General features: G+C 35.8%; 1 protein-coding gene across 2 annotated transcripts in view; it reads right to left on the bottom strand.

Annotated features, from left to right (window-relative positions):
- The window catches only part of MTMR1 (myotubularin related protein 1), a 39700-nt gene that overhangs the window by 13258 nt on the left and 2288 nt on the right, over nucleotides 1-24154 (bottom strand). Inside the window, exons 1-15 of one of the 2 annotated variants that reach the window (XM_050901729.1) lie at nucleotides 23350-23455; nucleotides 20609-20632; nucleotides 18350-18400; nucleotides 16894-16969; nucleotides 15955-16049; nucleotides 15642-15749; nucleotides 15126-15227; nucleotides 14324-14407; nucleotides 13517-13666; nucleotides 12578-12766; nucleotides 11308-11493; nucleotides 7965-8171; nucleotides 7051-7143; nucleotides 1920-2033; nucleotides 348-524 (exon numbers count right to left, since the gene is read on the bottom strand). In XM_050901729.1, coding sequence (XP_050757686.1) covers nucleotides 348-524; nucleotides 1920-2033; nucleotides 7051-7143; nucleotides 7965-8171; nucleotides 11308-11493; nucleotides 12578-12766; nucleotides 13517-13666; nucleotides 14324-14407; nucleotides 15126-15227; nucleotides 15642-15749; nucleotides 15955-16049; nucleotides 16894-16939 — 1551 coding nt within the window. In that variant the 5' untranslated portion in view covers nucleotides 16940-16969; nucleotides 18350-18400; nucleotides 20609-20632; nucleotides 23350-23455. Of the gene's footprint in view, nucleotides 1-347; nucleotides 525-1919; nucleotides 2034-7050; nucleotides 7144-7964; nucleotides 8172-11307; nucleotides 11494-12577; nucleotides 12767-13516; nucleotides 13667-14323; nucleotides 14408-15125; nucleotides 15228-15641; nucleotides 15750-15954; nucleotides 16050-16893; nucleotides 16970-18349; nucleotides 18401-20608; nucleotides 20633-23349; nucleotides 23456-24154 lie in introns of those variants that run through there. The other variant, XM_050901730.1, reaches the window with a different exon arrangement.

Raw genomic sequence — 24154 nt, 5'->3', positions numbered from 1 at the left:
GGTTAAGGCAATAAAAGTATTAAAAAGTGTTACAAAGTATTATAGACGTGTTATAAAAGTAATCTTCTGACAACAAAGACTGTTAATCTGTTACCTTTCACAAGCCAATAAAGTGATACTGTAACTCCCTATTCCACTGGTGACTTCAATGAAAACATCATTTTACCAAGTTTGAAAACATCCTGCATCTTCTTCGAGAAAATCACCTTTTTCCCTATCAGCTGAAATACATGCAACAGATGAGCACTTTTGAAATTAAATGTTACATTCGACACTATGAAAAATAATAATTTTTTTTAATCTCTGTGCTCTTCACTAAAACATAAAAGTCATGTGAAAGCTCATACCTGAGGCCGCATCCTTGGGTTCCATCTGACATAGTAGTTCACCCATAGTTCCAAATGGTTCAGACTGGCAACAGGATACAGGACGTGGTTTTCATAGTTTACGTAGAAAGGATTTGTGAACTCATCTAACTGGCTGTTTATATAGGACCACAGCGATATAGTCTTTGTGCTTACCTCCTGATTGAAAAAAAAAAAAATTAATTATACGGACTGCAAAACCTTAAAATATGAGGTTAATACCTACATATCAGTGATTTTGTCTGTGAATTTACCTTATCTACTAGAAAATTGCAAGCACTCTGAGAACACTTCCAGAAGCTCATCATTAAACAGCCTTAAAACTCTAGCAAAACATTTGAACACTTATTCTGGTCCAAGGCTAACTGAGAAAGGAGATTCAGGTATATTATTTTCAGAGACACTAAGGTCTAGTTGAGCAAAAGCAAGCTGTACTGCTCGTCATTTACAGCAATGTTTACAGCTACTTAAATATATGGTTACACACTGACCAACTGAAAAAAAAAAAATTAAATTAGCTTTGAGAAGAAAATCAGTGAAGAGATACGTAGTTTGGAAGATCCAAAACAGTATCTGTGAAAAATAATTATTCAGTTCTCCCACTCACACTATTTGCTCCTATCAATTGATATTATGCTTTAAAATGCCTATTTTATCTTTATTTGCACTTCTGAAAGCTGTATTATACTAAATGTAATCAGCATAATCATGGTTAGATCAAAGATTGGAAATCTGAACTTACATCAGATTCATCTTGCAATTTTACACTCCTTCAGTGTTGTAAAGCATGTGTTTCTGCTACCACTGTGTCTTAAATTGCATTTCTTTATTGAGAATTGCATCTGACTATTCATTTATGAAAGCAAGCTGTCTGGAAACCCTGCATTTGCTGAGAACATGTTATTCAGCTCCATCTTGTGGTATTTACATGCAATTTTTTCCCTACAGAGGCAGTAGATACAAACCACAAAAATAGCAAAGCTAAATATGGCAAGGAATTGTTACTTGCTTTAAAAAATATGAAGTATTAAAAACAACAAAGTCAAAAGTAAGCAAAAGTGTACTTGGAATATTAACAAACTTTTTAATTTTTTTTTCCAAACTCAAAGTATTTCATTGAGTCCTAACTTCATTCATTTAGATATTTGAAATTTCCGTAGTCTTCAACTGTAAGTTCCATCCAATTATGTCCTAAAGTGACCTGCAAAGTCATCCATAGGAGTTCCTTTGGAAACAGCGAAAGAAATGCTAATGCAATTTGATAATGTTTATTTAGAATTGTGTATGTTGGCTAGAAATATCTGAAAGAGGACTTTCTAAAACCCTCAAACCCCTGAACAGATAATAACTAAAAAAAAGCAAGTGCCACCTCATTTAATAGCAGAGCGTTCAGTATATATTTCTCATACCATGAAATTTCATGACCGCATTGTCTTTTAAGACTATGTGACAAATGTATCCAAAAATACAGCTCAGATGTTCTTAGGTCTTGTATTCTAAGCATCTTCATATAAAATCAACAAATTAACAATGTGCATTACACTAATTATTTACCTCTTTTAATCTCTCTTTTTCACAGTTGCATAAGAAAGTCCCAAAGAGACAACTGTAAAGGTGGTCCAGAATGGTTATCAAAAATAACTCGTTGAATTCAAAGGCTGCAGGAAACTGAAATAAAAAATTGGTAAAATTATTTTAAACTTTATTTTAAGCAGTGTAGAAAGGAAGAAACTCAGACATAACCAAAAGATTCAGATAAGATTTTTTTCTTATTTAGTGATTATTTTCAGGAAAACTCAGCAATTTCAGTAACTCCCATTGCAATAATACATTTTACCTACATACTTCTTTATAAATACACCTCAGAGACAAACCATACATTCATCATGCAAGTATACTAGAATACAAACATAGAAACATTACCTAATGTGAAACTGCTGACACAAAGCAGTCCATTTTAAGGAGCTCTAACAGTATTCTGTTCTAACCCACCCCAAACTGTCTGCAACATATTCTTTATTTCTCTTGTTACAGGACAATAAATCATTTGGGGGGGGGGGGGTGAAGGTGATGATGACATTTAAGAGTTTTACTTCCTATTCTAACATGCAATGAATAGGATAATAGACTACTAGACTACTGCACGTACAATGTGCTTAACATATATTTAAAATGTTTCTTTCACTTTCTACCCAAGTAAGTTACTATTCTTCATTTCACCCCTTGAATTTACCATCAGCTATGTACAATAAACCTTTAATCCCTCTTCTTTTATATTGGAAAGTAAATCCTGTACATCTGAAATGAAAGAACTGTTATTCCACTGAGCACTACTAGGTATTTTATTCACAAGCAGAGGTTACCTGACACATTCTAGGAAAAAGACTTAGAAATTTGAAAACACTCAAAATGTTTAAGATATAGCTTAATCTGTAGTGCTCTAAAAATCATAAAGGAAGAAATTAATGCAAACTGCATGGGCTGCTACCTATGCAGATGGAAAAGGTCCTTTTTCAATCAAATTTTATGATAGGACTACATATGGCAACGGCTTGATGTGTCAAAATAACTTTGTGTTCATTATGACAAGGGTCTCAAACACAGATACAGAATGATAAACATTTAGGAGAAAAAAAAATTTAGAAGACTAAAGGAAAATTTAAGAAGTAGCATTTCTCTCATTACCATGACAGAGAATGTTATAAGAGACTAAATTTCAGGACAAATGAAACAAATTTTGTTCATTCCCACTAAAGGAGTAAATCTTTACAGAAGCCTAAAAAGCAAAGTTACAGATTCATAAGGAAGAATTTCTTGCTATATGGAGAAATCTCAAGTCAATATTTCAGATCCGAAGAAAGCAGCAGACTGGTTTCTGTTATGTGCCACTGAAGAATACTGAACGCCTTGGCATGAGCGACTCAAGAGCTACTTTAAATAAAAAAAAAAAGACGACAAGTATAGCTAGGAGGAATAACGCAGCAATTGGGACCGCGGATGAACTAGCTGATCCAGAAATTCCTCTTCAGTGTCATCTGTGATTTGTGAAGGGCAAATGTTTATTCATGTTGAAAGTAAAGAGCTGAATGACACACAATGGGTGTGCTTGTATTAAACCCAGAAAGATTTAAGTTTTAAGCAAAGTTCTTTTAAAAGAAGACTGATTTAAGTCAAACACTGCAAAAACATTCTCTTTCCAAGACTTCTCAAACTAAGATATATCAACTTTCAACTGAAAATTCTAAGTAAGGAAATTATGAACATCATGGCTCACAAAATGAACGGGAGCCTTCCTTCTTCTGACTCTGCTACAGATTACGCACTGTTCAACAGCATGGCGTGCTCACACTGGGGCTTGTCTCTCAAATCACTGGTTTGTTTTCAATCACCTAGCTGTTTGTTTTCATAAAACATATAGGAACTTATTATCAAATTCTCTTTTTCAGTCATGTTCAAAAGTTATCACTTACAGTACTTCCTTCTCTCTAGGAAACCATGCCAAAACTCAGTTACAATACAATCATGTTAACAACACAGCTATGATTTTTAAAAAGTATGAACAGAATTTGATAAGCATGTGTGCCGAACCAAGCCAGGACAATTCAGTGGGTCTCAGACCTCAATCTCCTGCGTCCAGCCCAAAGCAGCAATCAGATACAGAGAGCAAAAATAATTTGCAAAGGATCAAAATGATATTTGGAAATAACTTGGAAGACAAAGCCTCTCCTAAAGGGACTCTCTTTAACTGAAAGCACTTAATGAGCCTTGTCACATTAGGGTTCTGTGTTGTGACAGGTCCATACTAATCAGATGGATGCCGACATGGCCACTATTCCAATCCAGTGAAGCATATTCAAAATTCCATACATCAGTGGTTGCACTCCAACTAATTTATTAATAAGTGATAGCACTTTATTGAAACCCTGTCTTTGGATACAAGAGTTGTACTGTTGGAGCTGATGTATCAAGACTGTAAAGCTTCTATTACTGCTGCTGAAAAATCACTGACCTAAAAATGCTTTCCTCTGTAGTTCCAAGCCCATTAGCGTCTGTTTGAAGATTCAGGTGGAAAAATTCTCCAAATGAAAATTTACTTCTTGTCAAATCCACTAATTGTGAGAGAACACACGGGTCATTAAAATCTCCCACTCAATGCTGCTGGAGTTGTTGGGAGTTTTTGTAAAGGAGGTATTTAAAAGAATAATTCTCTTGTTTAAAAGTCTGATGATGCCAAGTGGCATCTGATTCAGAGACATGCAAAATAAACTTCCTTTTAACCAATGAACTCATTCTGTACTACAGTCACATTTAAAGTTGAAACACTTTGCGAAATAGCTCTTATAATTGTGGAATTGGACTGAATCAGGTTAACTGAACACTAGATATCCTAACAGAGTACGCTACTGAAACTAGAGAAAAACACATCTCTGGCAACAGATGACACCCGGTAACAAACAGGATGCGACTTTCTACCAACTTTAAAACATACCTTCCTCCTATGTGGGTACTGTGCATGAAAGGTAGAAAGCTACTGCTTGAGCTGCGATGCCACATGCAAATTTTACAGTTTTGTTTCATTTTTAACAGGGCATCAGTATTTCATCAGATCACACGTGGCCTTTCCAATTTGACATTTGCTATTCAAAATCACCAGAATTTACTAACAGAAGAGGGAAATCACCATATGTTTTTTATTAAAATCTGATATCAATGTACTTCTCTCAAGTTCTCTATGACTATATTTGTGTGTCATCAAGACCATAAAAAACAAGGGAAAATATAAGGTTGTCAAGGATTAAGTTTCGATGTCTGAAGCTATCCAGAAATTTGTATCTTAGTGGGAAGTTAGAGATTCTCTCACTGTATTAAGTCGACTGTTTTAAGAATGTAATTCTCAGAACCCGAAAGAGAAAACTTGCTTGCTTTGAGCCCATGTGCAAACCCAAGCCCTTACACTGTCCCACAGTCATTAACACTTATTTGAGCTTTGGAACATTTCACATATGTTTACCATGGATTCTAAAGCACAAAATTAGCACTGTTTTATGAGCAAGTGATCTACACAAGGATAAAATAGAATCCTGGTTTTCATAGGTCCATGTCAAGGTAATTGCAATCTTCACATCTATTCTCTAGGTGTGGAAGTCAACTGAAAAATAAAAATAAGTGGGCAAGAACTCTCCAAGAATGACGTTTTCAATTTTTTTCCTACTGTAACATTAATGATTTTTCAGTGCCACTGCTGCTCATGAATTTCAGAACAGTTTCTGGATCCAGGTTTTGAACAGATGTGGTATTGGCAAAATGTTTCACAGATTCCCCCCCCTCCCTGCCCTCCGTCCCTTTGGTTTTTTTTAAACTAGAGGGAACTAAACTGTTTATAGTAAGAAATAGGAGGCAGCAAGGGAGATCACAAAAATGGAAGAGGCTGCTCTCAATTAAGGATCTTCCCAGAGGATTTGTGTTCCCACCAGGTGTTTAGAACTGCTTCTCTTTGCTCTTGTTATCAGCTTTCCTCTGAGAGAGGGGCAGAATTTGTCATTTATTTTCTCCGGCCATACTAAACAGCACATTAATGCTGAAATACAGATACACAGAAAGAGAAAGTCTTCAAGGGCCTCTTGACAAGGGCCCAGTATTACAGCAGGGAACTTTCATAAAGCATCGAAGATGACTGTTTTGAATACAAGTTTTGGAAACTATGATGTAAGTTTTTAAGAACCATGTTCAGAACAAGAAGACTAAGGTAAGAGATCTGGCAGTGCTAGCATCCTATGGAACCAGACTGTTACCCTCCTCTCTTCAAAACAAATCACATACTATACAGACTTCAGTATAATAGCTTTTACCATAAGAGCACAGATCTATCTTAGGCTTCAAGGAGAAAAAAAAAAAGAGAGAGAGAGAAAACGGAGTCAAGCACTTCTACTTTACTTGGAAATTTACTTGGAAAGCCTTCATGTCAACAACCTATTTCAGCAACCCCATTAAAGAACAGCAATAAAAAAGCTCAGAGAAATCTTAAGTTTATGCTCATGGAGGTACAAATAAGGAAAATGAAGGCTAAAGTTATTCTATAATTTAACATATTCAGAAAAAAAAATTGAGAATTTTAATATTTTGATATCTTACATATCATTAATTTCAAAGATCTCCCCTGATCCAGAGGTAAAAGCAGTGCTGGAAGTAAGAAAAATAGGATAATAGGCTTGTATGTTAGAAATGCTGTCCTGTATGCATAATGATGCCAACATTAACTTATATTTCACATTTGAGACATACATAGAAGAACTCTCTCCTCTCCTCAGTTCACAATCAGCCTGGATTTTTGCTGTTTCTTAAGGACAATATAAATCCATACTAACATTTACTCTACCAGTGAATATGCAATGCAAATCATTTATCTCATCAATAAACCTCATTTATGTAATCAGAGAATCCTTTGAAAGCCTATTTTAAACAAAAAGGAATCCTGGTATTTTGGTTTCAAGTCAATACTTCTATTCTAGCTCCTTGTACCTCTCTTTGAGCAAAAAGTTTCCCTATGTGTGCACAGTGCAGTCATAGTGCGACCAACTTCAGGAAAACATGCTACTGCTCTGCAAAGGAATGTGTTCTCCTACACGAATTACATTTCCAAGATAAAGACTGAGACCTCATAGAAATATACTCTTAAGCATCTTACCTGCTTTGTCATTTGCCAAACACAGTCGATGAACTGAAGGAAAATGGGAGATCTGTCTGCATCAGCATGATCATCATCTCCATGTCCTACTCGCTGTAAGTCAAAACAAGCTTTTCATTTCAGTCTAGTGTATTTACAGTACCATCCCAAGACTTTAAAGATGAGTAACTCTTAAATATGTTCCAATGGTGAACAAGACAAGCAAATCTTCCATAACGCTAACCTGTATTTTTCAACTACTAAAATGCATCCCAATATTCACTTATGGACATGCCTTTGCTGTTGAGCAGAGCTGGAAAGACACTTGGTCAGCAAAGCTGTGCCAGCTGTTTCCCCATCTTTCACTGCACAGCCATTTATTTCTACCAGTGGGTCAAACTGGTAGGTATTTACTAAGACTGTACTGAAACAACGATTATTCCATAACCACCTGCCATAACTACATGTCATTTCTCCTAAACCATCTTAGACTCAGAGCCCACAAAATGTCGTAATAATTTATGTCCTAATTCCCCACTAGCCCATGTGTTAAATAAACACTTCAACCTTAAATGAAAGTAATGGTTCCAGCAATTTTACTTTCCAGACACCTTAATTGTTTTCCTTGTTTCTCCATTCATAAGATTGTTAAAGATGAAGCAATGTGTTACAATCCCTCTTCCTCATAAAAAACCATGTCATTTTTTTTTAACCATTATGTTCAAGCCACTTAATTCTTATTTACTTTATATTATACCTCACACACAGATTTCCTGTTAAAAAAGAACAGGTCACAATTCTCTGACACACTCACACCGTTAAAAGAAGGACACCAGAGATAATAACTAAAATGCAGCAGAGTACTGTGAGAAAACATGCTATTCAAAACAAAAGCCTTGAAGGTGACAAACTGCACACTAAATCTTTCAGCTTACCATTGCGAATCGGTGTCCAAAACTTATCCATTCTTTCTCTATAAGAACTTCAAACCCCTTGATAGTTCTGTAATAGCTGTCCAGCATAAGCATAGCTAGCGCAGTAAGCTGTGCAGTTCGATCCCAGCCATCACTGCAATGTACCACTACAGATGTTTTACCAGATTCAATTCTATCCGCAATTCTTACTGCTCCAGCAAGAAGCATCTTAAATAAACAAAAATAAACAAGCATATTAAATACTAACCAAAACTCTACCAAAAAAAAAAAGTGTTATAATTTTATACTCTTAAAGTTAATATATTTTAAAATTTCAGATTAATTACATAATCATCTGGACGACATTGCTTTAAATTAGAGATTTCCAAATGGTGGTATGCATACTCCTAGAGGTACAAAAACTCTGTGGACTCCGTTGTCCAGGAGAGAGTTCTTACCAGCTCTCCATTATTAGTAGCACATAGCAAAAGAACCTGGGAATCTCTTCTCTAAATTAAATCTGAAATTCTGTATCATGATGAAAAGACACAAATACTGTAACCTATTCCAAAGGCTGAAGGTTCAATGTTTTTAAAGTTCATTTTCACAGTAAACAATCACTCCTTCTTCCTCAGCTTTCAGTTCTCAACTACTAAGTTTAGAGAAAGGGACAAACTATCCAGCTAATCTAAATCAAACACAACCCACATAAACCCAGAAACCCCTGGCTGGGAGCCTGTGCTAATTTGTTGGTGCATGAAGTATACATTGTATTCAACCCATGAGCAGACCATTAATAGTGGGGATTCAGAAGGACGCTGGAGAGCAAAGCATAGAGATGGCACAAGACTGAGATCACCTGTGTGAACTTCTTATTCTTCTCCCCCACAAAAAACCCCTCTCTTGTTCTCTTATTCTGCTCTAGTTTTTTTAAAAAACTTGAATAATCTTTCTTCTGTGAAGATTTGTCCCTGTAACATGACCTATCATGGCACTGAAAAATACGTGAAAAAAAACAGCCGCTAGAACAGGACCACAGGAGAAATTCCTATTCTGCATTCCAACATCAGAAAATGGAATCTTGCAAAATACTTGCATTTTTCCCTTCCCAGGCATGTCAAAACATCTTCTGGGAAGTAGGAAAGCCAGCAACCACTGGAGAAGCTGTGCACAAGACCAGTCTTCAAAGCTATTTCAAGAACCATGCTTTAGAGAAAATTTTCATTGATTGTATCTTTCATTGATCGTATCTCTTACGGTAAAACTGAAGGATGCCAGGATGGAAATATCAGGAAACAATACAAAAGCTTCTATGGGAGAACAGAGTTCGTGGTTTGAACTAGTTAATTGCCAATTACTTCAGTTACAAAGCTCTACTGCACTAAAAAAGTGCAAATATTAAAACAGTTGGGTCTTCAATAAAAGCAGAAAACTAATCTATATAGCACACAGGTATGCAATAGCTTGCTCTAAATTGTCCTAAAGAGAACACAGATGCCTCTGAAGGAGTACAGCTGAAAGTAAAAGGATAGAACAGATACAGGCAATAAGCAGAGAATGGGAGACAGAAAACAGAGTTACTATTAATTCAGTAAATACCTGTGGAGTAGGTGAAGCATTTTATTCTACTTTGGACAAAAGCCTTTAGAAAACAGCTTCCTCCACAAACTACTATTATTCTTTATAGATGTTTCAAAACTTAGCAACCATCACAGTATTTCAGTTAGGGCTCCTAATGAATAACTGGGTTTGGATTGGTTTAGAAAATGAGAACTGGTTTAAAAACAATTAATAGCAACAAGTTCTACCCTGAAAGACAGAAAACACCCTGGAGGGTATGAGGAAACATCCTGGGTGTGCAAAAAGCACCAAGTGACTCTACTCCTGTTGTTACTACTGTCTTCACACACACAGAACATTACTGGTGCCTCCCCAGACACTCCTGGACCATCTTCAAAGTGCTGTGGGTGCCCAGTGCTAGGAAGGTGAATTTCCAGTACAGCATCGCATTAAATTGGGACACAATCACACTGGTCTGAGCCCAGAAAACAGAAGATGCGCTAGAGTAAAGCTGTGGATTTGCTAATTACTATTACGAGCCAAATCAAATAGGCAAGGAAGACAAGCAGTTCTTGGATAAAAGCACAGGGAGACACTATCAACACTGTTAACACACTAATGGCAGCTTTTAAGAAATCAGGCTGCAGTTTGTGCTGTCAATACTATAACTTGAAGTATCACGTAAGGGACAGATTCATGAAGAAATTGCATGTGTGTCAACTCTTTAAAAGAATTTAAATGAAATTTCAAATTGCTATGCTATTGTCATCTGTGCAACCATGGTATCAAGGTCCACTTCTGACACTGTCTAAGCCCAGGAACCCCACTGAAGTCAATGTCAATGAAAGGTGACCACTGGCCCAAACAACTCCACTTTTAGAAACAGACTATTGTATTTAAGGCCAGGCTGATAAGAAAAGGTTTCCAGATACTCAGATTCCCAACACTGTTTGAAATAGTTCAACTTTAAGAGAACAAGAAAATTAAACTGTTCCCAAAAGATCATTAAATTTGTTTAATTCTTAATTTAAGCGTTTGCTCCCTCTACTGGTTCTCCTGCAGCAGTTAGCAAGCACTAGTTAACAGAAAAGTAAAACTAATGAACAATCCCAAACATGTTTTTCATGAGTGACATTTGAGCCAGTTGCTAATAAAACAAATTCTACTCCATCCATATTCATCATAAACAGGGGAGTGAATGTGGTAATGAAATAATCTATTCTAAAAGCATTTCAGAGGTTAGCGAAACAGACTGTAAAACTGAGTATGGTGGTGATTTATTTTAATATTATGTTAAATAATAGAGCAGATTATGACCCAGTAGAGCACTGACTATAAACAGCCCATGAAAATGTAGGTGCCCAACACATGAACACTAACATTGCATTGAAGGAGGGAAGGATGAAAAAGACTGCAGAATTTACAGTCAAGTCCTTTTGGCAGTTGTTCAAATACAATCTGAAGTTCCCAGGGCATTCTTCCAAAAAGCAGGGATAACCCTGGACTGCTCACAAACATTCCCTCTCAAGAAAATAAAACATTGTCCAACACTAAATACGATACTGTGCTATCAGGAATTAACTCATTACCTACCAATACATAAAACTGGAAATACAAAGTTATTATGGAAAGCTTAAAATGCTGTGTTCTAAGTGACCATTTAAAAATTAAGCGTTCTTACAAGATTATCCTGATCAAAGCAACGTGCTTAAAGCTAGACATTATTTTAGTAATATTTTCAGAAATGCAAGTTAAAAACATGGTTTAAAAAAACAATTGATTTTTCACATCGAAAGTATTTTACCCTTATATATTCCAGCCAATGCGTGGAGTCCACATTTGATAACCACCGAGCCTCATCAATAGTAGGATAAACTATTTCTTTAAGTTTACGCAGGGATTCTCTCATTACATGTATATTATGAATTTCCAGAAAGACCAGCTCTGCATTTGGGTAGGCACTTTCACTTTCATATCCTCCACCTTTTGCCTGTCATTCAAAAAGTAAAAACAGACGAAGAAAAGAACATGTACAGAACTTCAGTAAAAGGCTGAGAGAGTTATTTTGGTCACGTTTCAGGATTTTCTGAGAGAAAGGGTTATTTTAGCACTAATAAAAACATATTTTTGGCTTTTGTTTTTCTAAGAAGCACTAGGGTATTTTTTTTAGGTGAAAGAAATTCTAATTGTAATAGGCTACCTTTGATAATACATCCATATACCTTCCTGTCATGGTTTAACCCCAGCCAGCAACTAAGTACCACGCAGCTGCTTCCCCCTCCCCCCTCCCAGTGGGATGGGGCGGGGGGGGGAAGTAAAACTCATGGGTTAAGAACAGTTTAATAACTAAAGTAAAATAAAATACACTACTAACTAATAATAATAATAATAATATAATAATTGTAATGAAAAGGAATACAACAACAAAAACAGAAACGAAAAAATAACACCCAAGAAAAGACAAGTGATGCACAATGCAATTGCTCACCACCCGCTGACCAATGCCTGAGCAGCGATCCGCCCCTCCCAGCCAGCTCCCCCCAGTTTATATACTGGGCATGACATTCCATGGTATGGAATATCCCTTTGGCTAGTTCAGGTCAGCTGCCCTGGCCATGCTCCCTCCCAGCTTCTTGCTCACCTGCTTGCTGGCAGAGCATGGGAAACTGAAAAGTCCTTGGCTTAAGATAAGCGCTACTTAGCAACAACTAAAACATCAGTGTGTTATCAGCATCATTCTCACACTAAATCCAAAACACAGCACTGTACCAGCTACTAAGAAGAGAGTTAACTCTGTCCCAGCCGAAACCAGGAGACTTCCCCTTTTTACTACTGAAACCTTTGGTCTTCCGTGGGTTTTACTGCATCATTTCTCAGCTATGTCTTCATGCTGCCTTCAATTCCTGCCGGCCTTTGAAAATGCTACAAGCAACTTACCTTCCTTCCCATGCCCTCTTTAGAGACCCCTTTTTATCTCTTTTCAACATCAAGTTCTTCTCGTCCTCATCTCTTACTCAATCTTCAGCCTTGTAATAAAGACAGAACTATTAATGCTAGTTATGATACCAACCTACCTTGTTTGTATCTGCAACACTATTCTGTCTGGCATCAAAGATGATAAGTTTATGTGACTGAGCATTGGCATCCATTATTGTCTGCAAATATTTTTCATCTTCTTTGCAACGCTTATCATTTGGGCCTACTGATGGCTGACTGCATCGTGTTATTGTTGCTTGGCTCTCAGGGTGAATCCAGGATAACACCTGCAACAAAAGAAAATTATTTTAGTTTTCTATACCACTATAAAAGCAGGAGGCCAGAGTGCAATTAGACAATCACACTGCCTACATGGCATTATTTCCTGGCAAATCAACAAATGCAAATTTAAGGACAAGCTGATGTAAAACCATATTGACAGCACACTAGCACTGCGCATCCCAAACCTGAGCTTGAAATACGAAGTGATTCTAAACATCTCAGCTTTTATTTCTAATAAAAACTAAGCCTGCTACTTCATCTTACTAATTAGAAAAAAAAAGAACAATGGAGGAAGAAAAACTGCTTCCATGTGGAAGTCTACAGAACTGTACACTACCTTGCTAAGCAGATCTGTAGCATGAAAACTGTCATCATCTAACATATTTAAAGAGGTTCTTATGCTACCTGCAAAACTTGTCTATTCTCAAGAAAACTGCTATGGCTGTAACACATTGCACACCAAATCAGAACACAAGCTAATATGTGAATTAGCATCAGATACCATTGTGGCTTAGAAGTGTTAAGTCCAAACAAAAACTTATTACATGGCACAATAACCAAGCAATTAGACTCACAATTGAGTTGCTCTCTTCAGTTCTAAACCCGTCAAGCTAATTCTTCTTTCTTTGCCCACCCCCTTTCAGGAAGGAAGCCGGCCCACTGTTATTTTAAAAAAAGCCTAAAAGAACTCTGATAATTTCTTATAAGCTACAATTTGTAGAGCACTTCTATCTCCTTGTAGAAGTTTCACTTACTGGAACTCTGCCTTTTGCTCTAAATGCTGCCACTTTTGAGAGGTCATCATCCTTTACGCTGGTTGGCACAACAAGAATAGCAGGATATGTATCACAAAGCTCATAGGTGCTGTTAATTTTGGATATTTTCCAACTCTCATTGGGCAAGCCCTGTATGAAAGCAAAACATTTTTGTATTTTTCAGGTTAGACCTTTACGTATCTTAGTTTGGGGCGAAGACAATTTTTATATGCTACGTACTTTTTTTAAAAAAGTGTGCCCACATTTTTCTTTTAAATAAGCTACAAACTGTAGGTCTTCATATTGAACCATAAACCAAAACACTGAAAGTCTTTCCTATTTATTACCTTTAAAACTAATACATAAAATAACCATTTGAATAGGCTGCACACTCAGGTAAAAACTGATCCTATAGTGAAATAAAAATACTTTTGCAACTAGGAAACTGTAGATTTACAATGACAAACTACGGTTACTCTTCTGTTTAATGCTGCTTATTCAAAACCAAATTTTTATAAAGCCTATATTTTCTAGAAACAGCACTTGGAAAATGTGGATTTAAGAATGCACGTTAAGACAGACCAATTTGCTCAAGTACTGAGCGCCTGTTATCTCCATCAACTTTAGCAGGTGCTCAACACTCTAAAAGTCAGGCCACTTGCATTTTATTATCTAAACATGAGATCTAGACAGTCTCTGTATGTAGCTAGAGCTGAAAATTCTGAGTCTTTAATATTTTTTTCTTGTTTAAATGGCTCTGGGGGAGATGGAGAAAAAAATAATACACCAAGTACTTATACAACTTACCTGCCTCTTATATTCTGCCATTGGATCATACACTTTCCAGCCATTAACAGCAAACTTTTCTTTATAGCTGAATGCAAAAAGAGGCTAAAGACAACAAAGCAAAGGCATAAATTACTGTCTGACGGTCTGTATGCACAATAAGCTCCAAAACAGGAAACCTTCTAATATTTCAAATGTAACACTTCTAAAACTCTTTAACAGCAGACATAAAACCTTCAGTCAAGACTGGACAACACTGTGCTAGAAAGAAAATGAAAGACAGTTTCATCCTTCAAGTACATGCTATATAACTAACAAAATCAAGATAGGAAGCAGTCAGAGAGCGCTGAAGTTACTTGCCTGTGATCATACAACACATCAATGGCAAAGCCAGGATGAGGAAATTAGTCTCCTACCTTCCAACCAGTTCCTTACCCGTACAAGCAAATGAAACAGCATTCTGGCCCTAACTAATAATAAGACTAATTGTACCTATTTGTTGTTTTAGACAGAACTTCTAGACTGAATTATCTACTGCAGAAAAAAAGAGTCAACATAGACATATTTTTAATCAGTAAAATTAGGCAAATCTAGATCTCAAGGGTTATGTACAAATTAACTAACTTCACCAATAGCAGGACATAGCATAATGTTTTACGAATTAATGGAAAAAGGAAACAGGGTCAGAGTAGCTTGCCTGCTCTGTAACAGATTTTATGAATCAACACTACAATGTTTGTTATACAGCCCTTGTATTTCCCCACCTACACTTTCCAAAAAAGAGAAGAGCCAGTGACAGCCTTCTCTACATCTTAAGACTTACCAGCCCATTAGAAACAGGAAATGCACGTGTTACAAGGTTTTCAAAAATCTCCAATCTGTTCTGCTCTTCCTGTTTATAGGCCAGCCGCAAATTTCTCATATCCTGTCAAAAATAAGTTACACTATATTACTCCATGATAAATTAAACAAAAAAAAGGCAGTTATAAGAAATTTGATTGAAGGAAGGCATATATGTAGCACTAAGTCACTGACATCATCTAACCCACATTAGAACAGAGTTCTGTAAGTGTTTGTATCAGATCACTAGGATCATCATTAGAGTTGCTAGATATCATAAAAATAGCCATTTTTCCTTTGAATTCACTCCTGAGACAAAAGGCAGAAGTGTTTAAGACTGCAAGTATCATAAGAGGAACTGAAATATATTATCTAAATGAAGCAGGGTTCAAATACAGAGAACTGATCAGACAGAAAAACAGCACGTGTATGCAGATTCCTCTTACAGAAAAATGAAATGAAAATACTTTAATCTGAATAAATCTCTACCATGCCATACCTTGCAAACTATTTCTATACCACATGAGTTGTCTCCATGGCTCTGTACTCCAATTTTTTCAACTCTACTTATGACTCCAAGGGGAACATCAACAACAAAAGGTGGATCCTGAAATTTGTATATAAAACAAATGAATTTTGTTACATTAGGAGGAACACAAACAAATACATTTCCTTAGAGTCAACTATAATTCCTGTTTAATAGACTGCTGTGGAACATCATACTTCACTTACACCAAATTTGTCACTTTCTGAAATCTACTTCAGCAACATTCCTACCTGAAACAATATGCAGATAGATAGTGAAGTCTTACCCTTTCAACACTTTTGATATACATTCTGAAGTCCGTCACTGTTAGTGTACCACTGACTGCTCCCATAAATGGACAGATATACATAACATCTTTAGCTGGAAAACAGACCAATTAAAGCTTTGGTTTACTATTATAGACATTTGTTCCATAAAATCTATTTCCATTTAAAAATAGCAAGATTTCTGCAGTTCCATAAGACTTTGATGCTTGACCTCTATAGGAAAGCCTACTCTTCAGATGCTGTCAGGACTGAAAGAGCTGTCTTTATCTCAACAATGAAAACAATCAAATTTCTCAGTCCCACTGCTGCTCAGTAACCACTGAGCAAGGGGCTGGGCTCAGCTAGCATGGGCTGCAGTAAGGGCAGGCAGGTAACAAAGCACCCTGCTGGTATTCTTAGCTGCAGGCGGCTCTGGTCCCTGCCCTAAGGTGTAAAGCACCCACACCTCAGAGAGAGAGCATCCAAATGGGCGATTACTGATGTGTACGCAACTGACCTCTGAGTAATTCAGTTATATACCCGTATCTTCATGTTCACTTTTATTTGAAAGAGCTAGTATTCTTTTCTAGCCAAGTTCTGTACTGCTAACGCAGAGCTTACGTTTTCCATAACTTCATCTTCTTTGCTATCACAATTTTGAAGCTTTTGAATCTATGAAGTATCTTTGGCATCCCCAAGTAGAAATACAACTCATATACCTATATGAAACCCTTGAAAAAAAATTATTTATCTATATGGAGCAAGTCATCCTCTAGAACTGATTTCTCCTTCCCACATTTAGATTTAAAAGACAAAGAAAAGAAATCCACATCAAATCAGCTAATCTGAAGTGGCATTAAATTAAAATAACAAAAGTCAAAAGGAAATAATATTCTGTTTTTAAATAAATAAACTAGTGATTTAATAGTATTCAGCATAGTACTCGATAGTATGCTTACCAATAACTTTGATTGATTCTCCAGGAAAAAGTGGAGCCTCTTCCATCTGTGCTAGTTTGTTTCCATCCCGCAGTGCCTGGCAGAAATCCAAAACCATGAGTAAATCTCACTTTCCATCTGTACTACATCGATACATTTTGATGCAAAGTGCTTTTACTACCAGATTACTGGAACAGAAGAAGTGTACCTTTTTTCACAAGGCACAACTGTATTAAACAGTAACATAGTAAAAAAAAAAAAACCAAACCCAAAACTCCGTACTATAAATATTACACAGACATACATGTTAGTAACATATTAGTAATAAAGCATTTATGCAAAAATTAGTTTCACATGCTACCTACATATAGCATACAAAAATATGAACGGTAAGATCGGCCCAAATTTGTAATTAATAATTTGTTAGTCTTTTGCTAAATGCAGGTATTATTTTGCATATTTTATCTACTTGAGAACATTCTAAAGCTCATATTAAATTTTTTTCTATTCTTAATGTTGTTTATTTAATATTTGAGTATTTTCATCTGAGATAATTATATGGCAGAAGCTTTATTTATTTAACATTTTAACTCTTTATTTCTGATAGCAAGAAGTCAGAAGTACCCCACGACGCTCTATTTCAATCAACACCCTACTGAGAGGGCCACAGGTTATGGAAGAGGTCCATTATAGGAATTTTGGATCCAGAAGGTCAGATTAAGAATGAAATAATAATGAAATATAGAAGAACAATTAGCAATTTTAAATTAAGGGCTAGTTTCATAAATTTTCATTTAGGTAAATGGCTTCATTCCTGAATGATACAAGATTGATCCTTTGGGTCCTTTGTTGGCAGCTAAGATTTATAATGTACTAAAGATTTTAATTAAGAATAAAAGGGTTTGCAGGACTTTTAAGGACCATGTGAGAAAGTGATCTCTCTCAGGTCAACCTGATGAGATATTAAGGTTTCAATTTTTTACATCCTGAAGTGAGAATAAATATAATGGGTTATGTTAGAGTAACCAAATAACTCTTCCCTTGTATTACAGCTCTGATCCACATACAAACAATTGGTAGGATCTGTCTGCCTCCAAACAAACTACCCCAAGCCCTCATTAAGAAATAATTTCTAAAGATATTTAAATTGACCTCTGGCTTTAGATTTTCTTGGAAACTAACAGAATTTTATATTCAGCACCCGATCACAAAAGATGATGTGTAGCGAATTAGCCAATACTTACAAACTTAGAAGGCCGGATGTGCTCTGTCAGACAGGGGCTTACGTGCAGTATTACATTTTAGACTACATGACATTACACGAAAACCCCACCTAGCACCTAACCAGTTAACAAACTAAATGCTTTCTATGGATTCTCTTACATGAGAAATGTAAGATTTGTACGTACTGTACAAGTACCAATATATAGTACCTTGCTACACAGTTAATGAATGAAAGATGAGTAAAACTTGCCACCTGATCAGGTTCTGCTTCAGAATGATAGCCATTGTGTCCATCCTGAATCTCCTGCATTGCATGAGGCAGCAGTAGGGCAAGAGAAAAGTAACAGGAAAAAACATGCAGACAACAGGTGAAAGGACAGAATCTTTTCTTTTTTGTTTCCCCTTTTTTTTTTCTTTCCTTAAAAAGACAGCATATACTTTAATTCTAGTTTAGCTATTCAAAATCTTCCACTCCTGGCACAAACTACTTTCCACAGAAAGGAATCCAAGCTATTAGCACTATGCTTTTAATGTTATTTGGCATAACACAAAATGAAAAATTTACTCTCTTTTTCACAAAAGAGTCAGTGTTGCTAGATAAGAACATAAAAGTATGTACTGTCTTTTTAAGACAAACAACCTTATAGTGAAGAAAATGAATTCAAAGTATGCCACATGCTTATCAGTAGAAGAAATTGAGTACAGCTTGCAATGGTAGCATTAGGGGAAAACTCATGCAATCTTTCAAGGAAAAAATAGGTCAACATCAAATAGAAGTATCTAGACAATTTAAAAAATACTTTACTGTGTAAAACATGTTTTAATTGAACTTCCAGTTTTCTGGTTTCACGTATTTTTCCAGCAACTTCTGTGTCGTTGCTGGAAACCTAGTCAGTAACTTTACAGAACCTAAAATTACTCCTCATAGCAAAATATGCAAACAATTCACATTTTTATGTTAATTTATTTTTGCATCATATTGGCAGCAAATCCTGAATATTAATTAAATCTCTTTAATAAACATAAGGTCCCTATGCACTCCAGAGAGAAGCACAAATGTCATAGGGTCATATGAAGTAATTGTTTTAATACGTTCAGCCAAAATTGTTCTTCTGTCTTCCTTCTTTATTAACTGGAGAGAAGTTGTGTTCATGACAGCCTACTATTCCCATTTCACAGGCAAAGAACTTCTCACTTGATAGACTGTAAAACCAGCCTCAGTCTAAATTTACAAATGTTTGCTAAAGTCAATTTTTCTTTTTACAGTATTTCTACAGAACCCTCAAAAAAGAAAAACTTAGAAGAAGGACTTCAGATATCTTCAGATAATTTGAACTCCACAAGAGTCTAAAAAGTTAGAATTAATTAAAAAACCCTTTCAAATTATAAAGGACTCCTAACATTTATGTATTGGTGGAATTCTGTTAAATAGAAATCACTGAAATTTCAGACCATAAAAATGTTGTTTCTGAAATTAAAGCAAAGTAGATATTGTGATCTCTAGAAGAAAACCAGAAGGACCACCAGCAAATACACCAAAAGATTTTAAATAAATCAAAGAGAAGGAAGCACAGCAGATCATTCAAAGATCAAAGCCTTTACAAAGAACTATGAAAAACTGAATGAAAACAATCAATTTTTGTTACTCAACCCAGAACAATTATTTCAAGAGCTATCTATTTAAAAAAAAAAAGATCAACTTGTGGATTTGTATGATTGGACTAAACACATCATTTTCAAATATGTAAACAATGGATGAGAAAAAGAAATCATTCAGAATTCATCTCTTGGTTTGAGACTGAACAAAAGGTCTTTGTTTGAATAAAAGTGTTAGACACATTTCACGAACAATGTCAGAACACTATCCAGATCATTTCTCACTCCATAAATGTTACTAAGAGAGAGGGACAAGAAAACAAGGCATGCCCTTTTTATATCTCCAATGAACAATGGGCAAGACCTAGTCTCAAAATTATCATTAAAAAGATGCAGGTCATTGCATTAGTGTCTAACTTCAAAGCTAACTTTCAGTCCTACTACAGGGTGGTAACAATTCAGGTAAAACATGTAAAAAGGCAAGCATGAATTGGTATCTTATTTAAATAGGATAGACAAAGACGTAACGCTTTTACCACTAATATTCTTTAGCATAGATAACACGTTAGAGCTGCTAATACAGTACTCTGTAGTCCAAAGCATGTAAGCTTCAGTTGCAAGCATCCATTTTGTCAAAATTAATGTAATAAAACTGAAGTTAGTATTGCACATTCATAACATAATTTAAAAATACTGCTCTCTTACACATTGACTTTTATTGCTCACGAAAACATTGTAATGTATATAAAGCATTTCTATGGCAAAGAAGCTGTTGCACTGCATAGCAAAATGGTCTGACTGGTTCATAAAAGCCATTAATGAAGTCAAGAAGAACGCTTGACACACCAAGATCTCACACAGCACAAAAGACAAACAGGTAGGAGGCCGTTTTACTGCTAGCCAAAGGTAATCTTACCCGTATAACAGGCCTCCTGTACACCTGTTAGTTAAAATATAAAATGTTATCCAACAAAACACACAGATTTGATTTGTTAAAGATATTATATCTTACTTCATCAGATTTTCAGAACTCTACTTCCAAACATTTTCATTATAGCCGGATTTTAAAAGAACAAAACAAAACTACGCATACCTAGTAGCTCTCATTTGCAGAGTTGTTTTGGTCTAAAAACAATCTAGCCACTTCATTTTAGTGATGTAACAAATGCCAAGCTCTTTTGAAACATTCACTCCTAATCACCCTTTTATCCAGTTACAATGTGCTACTGTGAAAAGAGAAGGAAGAGCCTGGTAATCCTTCTAGGTGGAAGACAATAAGGCTGCAATAACAGCCATGAAGTATAACTACCATATCTTTTAGATTCAAACAGCAAAACAAGGATAGCAACAAGTCTTCTCAACTTATTTCTGAAGGTGTCTATATTCAGCTACTATAATCTAAGCAATTTTCATTTATATGAACTCCTCATTCAAGAATACTCTCCAGGCAGAGGGTTATGTCAGAGAAGACATACACAGTAGAGTTCAAACTCAGAGTGAGATCATGCTGCTGTAGGGTTTGGCAAGCAAGAGCTTGCTCAGTGCTCTCCAGTTTTGACGATTTCATTTGCAGCCCCTTTCCTTCCGTTTGATTCCTCTCTCCCCTAAATTACATTCTGGTAAGGTAAATTACACAGAATAACGAGTGCCACCATTAGATACGAGAATCAATATATTTACCTGTTTTTGCAAACATATTGATTGAAACATTAAAAAAGGATGAAAGAAAGAATAAAGCAGTGAGCTCCTGTAAATCCAGCAGAAAGCAACAGAACTGCCTGACCAGGTCCAGAAGCAAACACACACATCGCGCCCTACCTGAAGTTTCTGAGTTGTTGTGAGACAGTCTCTAAATGCAGCAATTCGAGGTAACCAAAGGCAACGAAGATGCAGAAAATTGATCAGTGTGCATCAAAAGGGAAAGATGTCTCAAAGGAAAACTGAGTTATAAATGGGCATTATCTTTTTACATGTGAATTCCATAGTAATAATGAATAAACCCAGCCTGTTAGTGGTACTGACTAAGCAACTAATCGTACCACTGAACTTCTGCAGAAGCTGAGTGCAAAGGAAACCCTCTCCTAAAGCATAGACACCACTTCACAAGATACTGGTCCTGAACGTAACTAAAGCTATTCTAGGATAAAAATTTCCATTATTTTATACACAAATATGGGATTTCAAATCACAGCAGTGCAATGATGCCAAATACAATTTATGCACAAAAATTATGAATATCACCAGGCTTAAATTTTTTTCTTTCATTTCTAAGAACGAGAGAATGAAGTAGAATTTTAATTAGGCCTTAAAAGACTTATTCCTGTTAAATAATATCCAAGATGACTTTGGTACAGAGAAGGAGGTTATTTACAATTTAAAAGTGCTCTTTATTCCAGAGGAATGTGTTCTAACTCAGAAATAAACTGAACACCAAGCTTACACACTTGGATTTTGCTAAAATGAAGTCCTTGATCTACAGGGCAAATACAACATCGACAGCTGTAATGCAAGGTTTCCCACAATGTTCTATCAAAGATGTTAGCCTTGACCTGAAATAAGCATTTGCAATTCAGCTGCCATAGTATGGAAGAGCTACACTTTTTTATGAGAATAAGCTGCTGACTGTGCCAATAGTGTGAAACTCTGTGAGGTGAATTTTTAAGTAGACTACGGTCAAAAACATTTTGTGCATTCATCATCAGGCTTGGGCTGAATCTGACCCGCTGTCACAGAATCTAAAATATGCTGTTTCTGGACAACAAACTTTTTAATCACAGAGCATATTAAAAAATAATTCAAAATTTAGTTAAAAACAAAAAAAGATAAAATCTTCGTTTGGCCATTTTGCGCGAAGACCATGAAACTGTTTCAAATCTAGGAAGAAAAAAGGATCTAGATAGCAGCAGCCCGGGTTTCTTAAAGGGACTTGAAATACAGGTGACTTTTGTCAATTTGTAAGAGAAGGAAAACTGCACATGCCCCACTCTTGATAGTTCAGTTGGCTGGCTGCATATAGGAAATGGCAAATCAGCATGAAAGAATGGGGGTAAAAAAGCATAATGGAACCTACCAGGTAAACCATACTGTGCAATCATTACCTTATTGACAACAATGTTTCTGGGAGGGAGTGTAAAAGGTGATTTTTTTGTTTGTTTGTTTGACGCTAAATTCTCTGCCTCTGGTGAAACCCCATGAAAAATGATAGTCATTTATGTTCTTTGCACGGTAACAAAGACATATGCATTTATTTTTTGTGAAATCTGGAGAGCTCAATTCTGTACTCTGAATGACACACACTAGAAACAATTTCAACCTGTAACTATTAATCTACTCTACCAAAATTTTTTTAGGTAGTAATCAAAAGAAAAGACAACTCACTTTTGGCATTTTATTCAAAACTCTGACTTTTCATTTTCCTTTCACTTCTCTCTTAATGTTTATTCTGTAGACTTGCACTACTACAATGCCACTATTCTAAATATGGAGGAAAACACAAAGCAGATTCAAAAGACTCCCACGCATAATGAGATGTTTCTAGTTCTGAAACATCCAGCGATCACTTAAGTACTTACCACCTGATAATCAAGGTAGCAAGGACTTTCCTGATCATTCACTCTTTTACCTCAAACAAATCAATGCATTCCTCAAGTCACTTACCCTGTAGTCTCTGGACACACCTTCTGATGGGACAGACCCTGAAATCTGACTAGAAATGGTTGCAGCTATCAGCTGTTTACACCATTCCACATGGGATCCAGTCGGGCTACAAAAACAGAATATTTCAAATTATTCAGCAGTAATTCAAAATGTATATTGAGAATAGTATAGCAACTGAGCACATCCAGAAAACAAGACCATAAATGATCACTAACATAATAAAGATTAGCTTGCTTTGTGGGCAGAATGCAACTATTTTGCTGATCAAATTAGGCAAAAGAATTTTACTAGATCTTGTCAGAGATGTAGAGCTGTCAGTAGGTTTATAAGCAAGGTTAGGGTCCTAGGAACTTATAAAAATGTTGGTTTCCTTATCCAGTGTAATTTTTTTCATCATTCACACATTTTTTTCTTAAAGCCATCCATGGAATGAATTTGGTCAAGTAACAGGAAATTCCTTACACTTTCCTTATTATTATTTCCTGATTATTCAATAAATCCTCAAAATTAATTTACTCTATGCTAATATTTAAAAATTTAAACTATGCTAATGTTGTATTCTATATTAATATTAAATGTAGAATATACATGTTTTCTAAAGGGTAACTTCTAGTTAGCCATATTTTTTTCCTATTCATAAAATAATCTCTGAATAATCTTCAGGACAGACCTTCCCATGCCACAGCAAGGAATTCTGCAGTGCGGGGTGTCTATAAGAACCCTAAAGACAAAGCATCTGAACAGCAGAATCACACTAAATCCCAGATGATGCGTTTTGAGAACAGTCACCTGAATTAGTGCTGCT

Source organism: Gymnogyps californianus, chromosome 9 (genome assembly GCF_018139145.2).
Source record: "Gymnogyps californianus isolate 813 chromosome 9, ASM1813914v2, whole genome shotgun sequence".
Lineage (NCBI taxonomy): Eukaryota > Metazoa > Chordata > Aves > Accipitriformes > Cathartidae > Gymnogyps > Gymnogyps californianus.
This window is presented reverse-complemented; position numbering and strand designations above follow the sequence as displayed.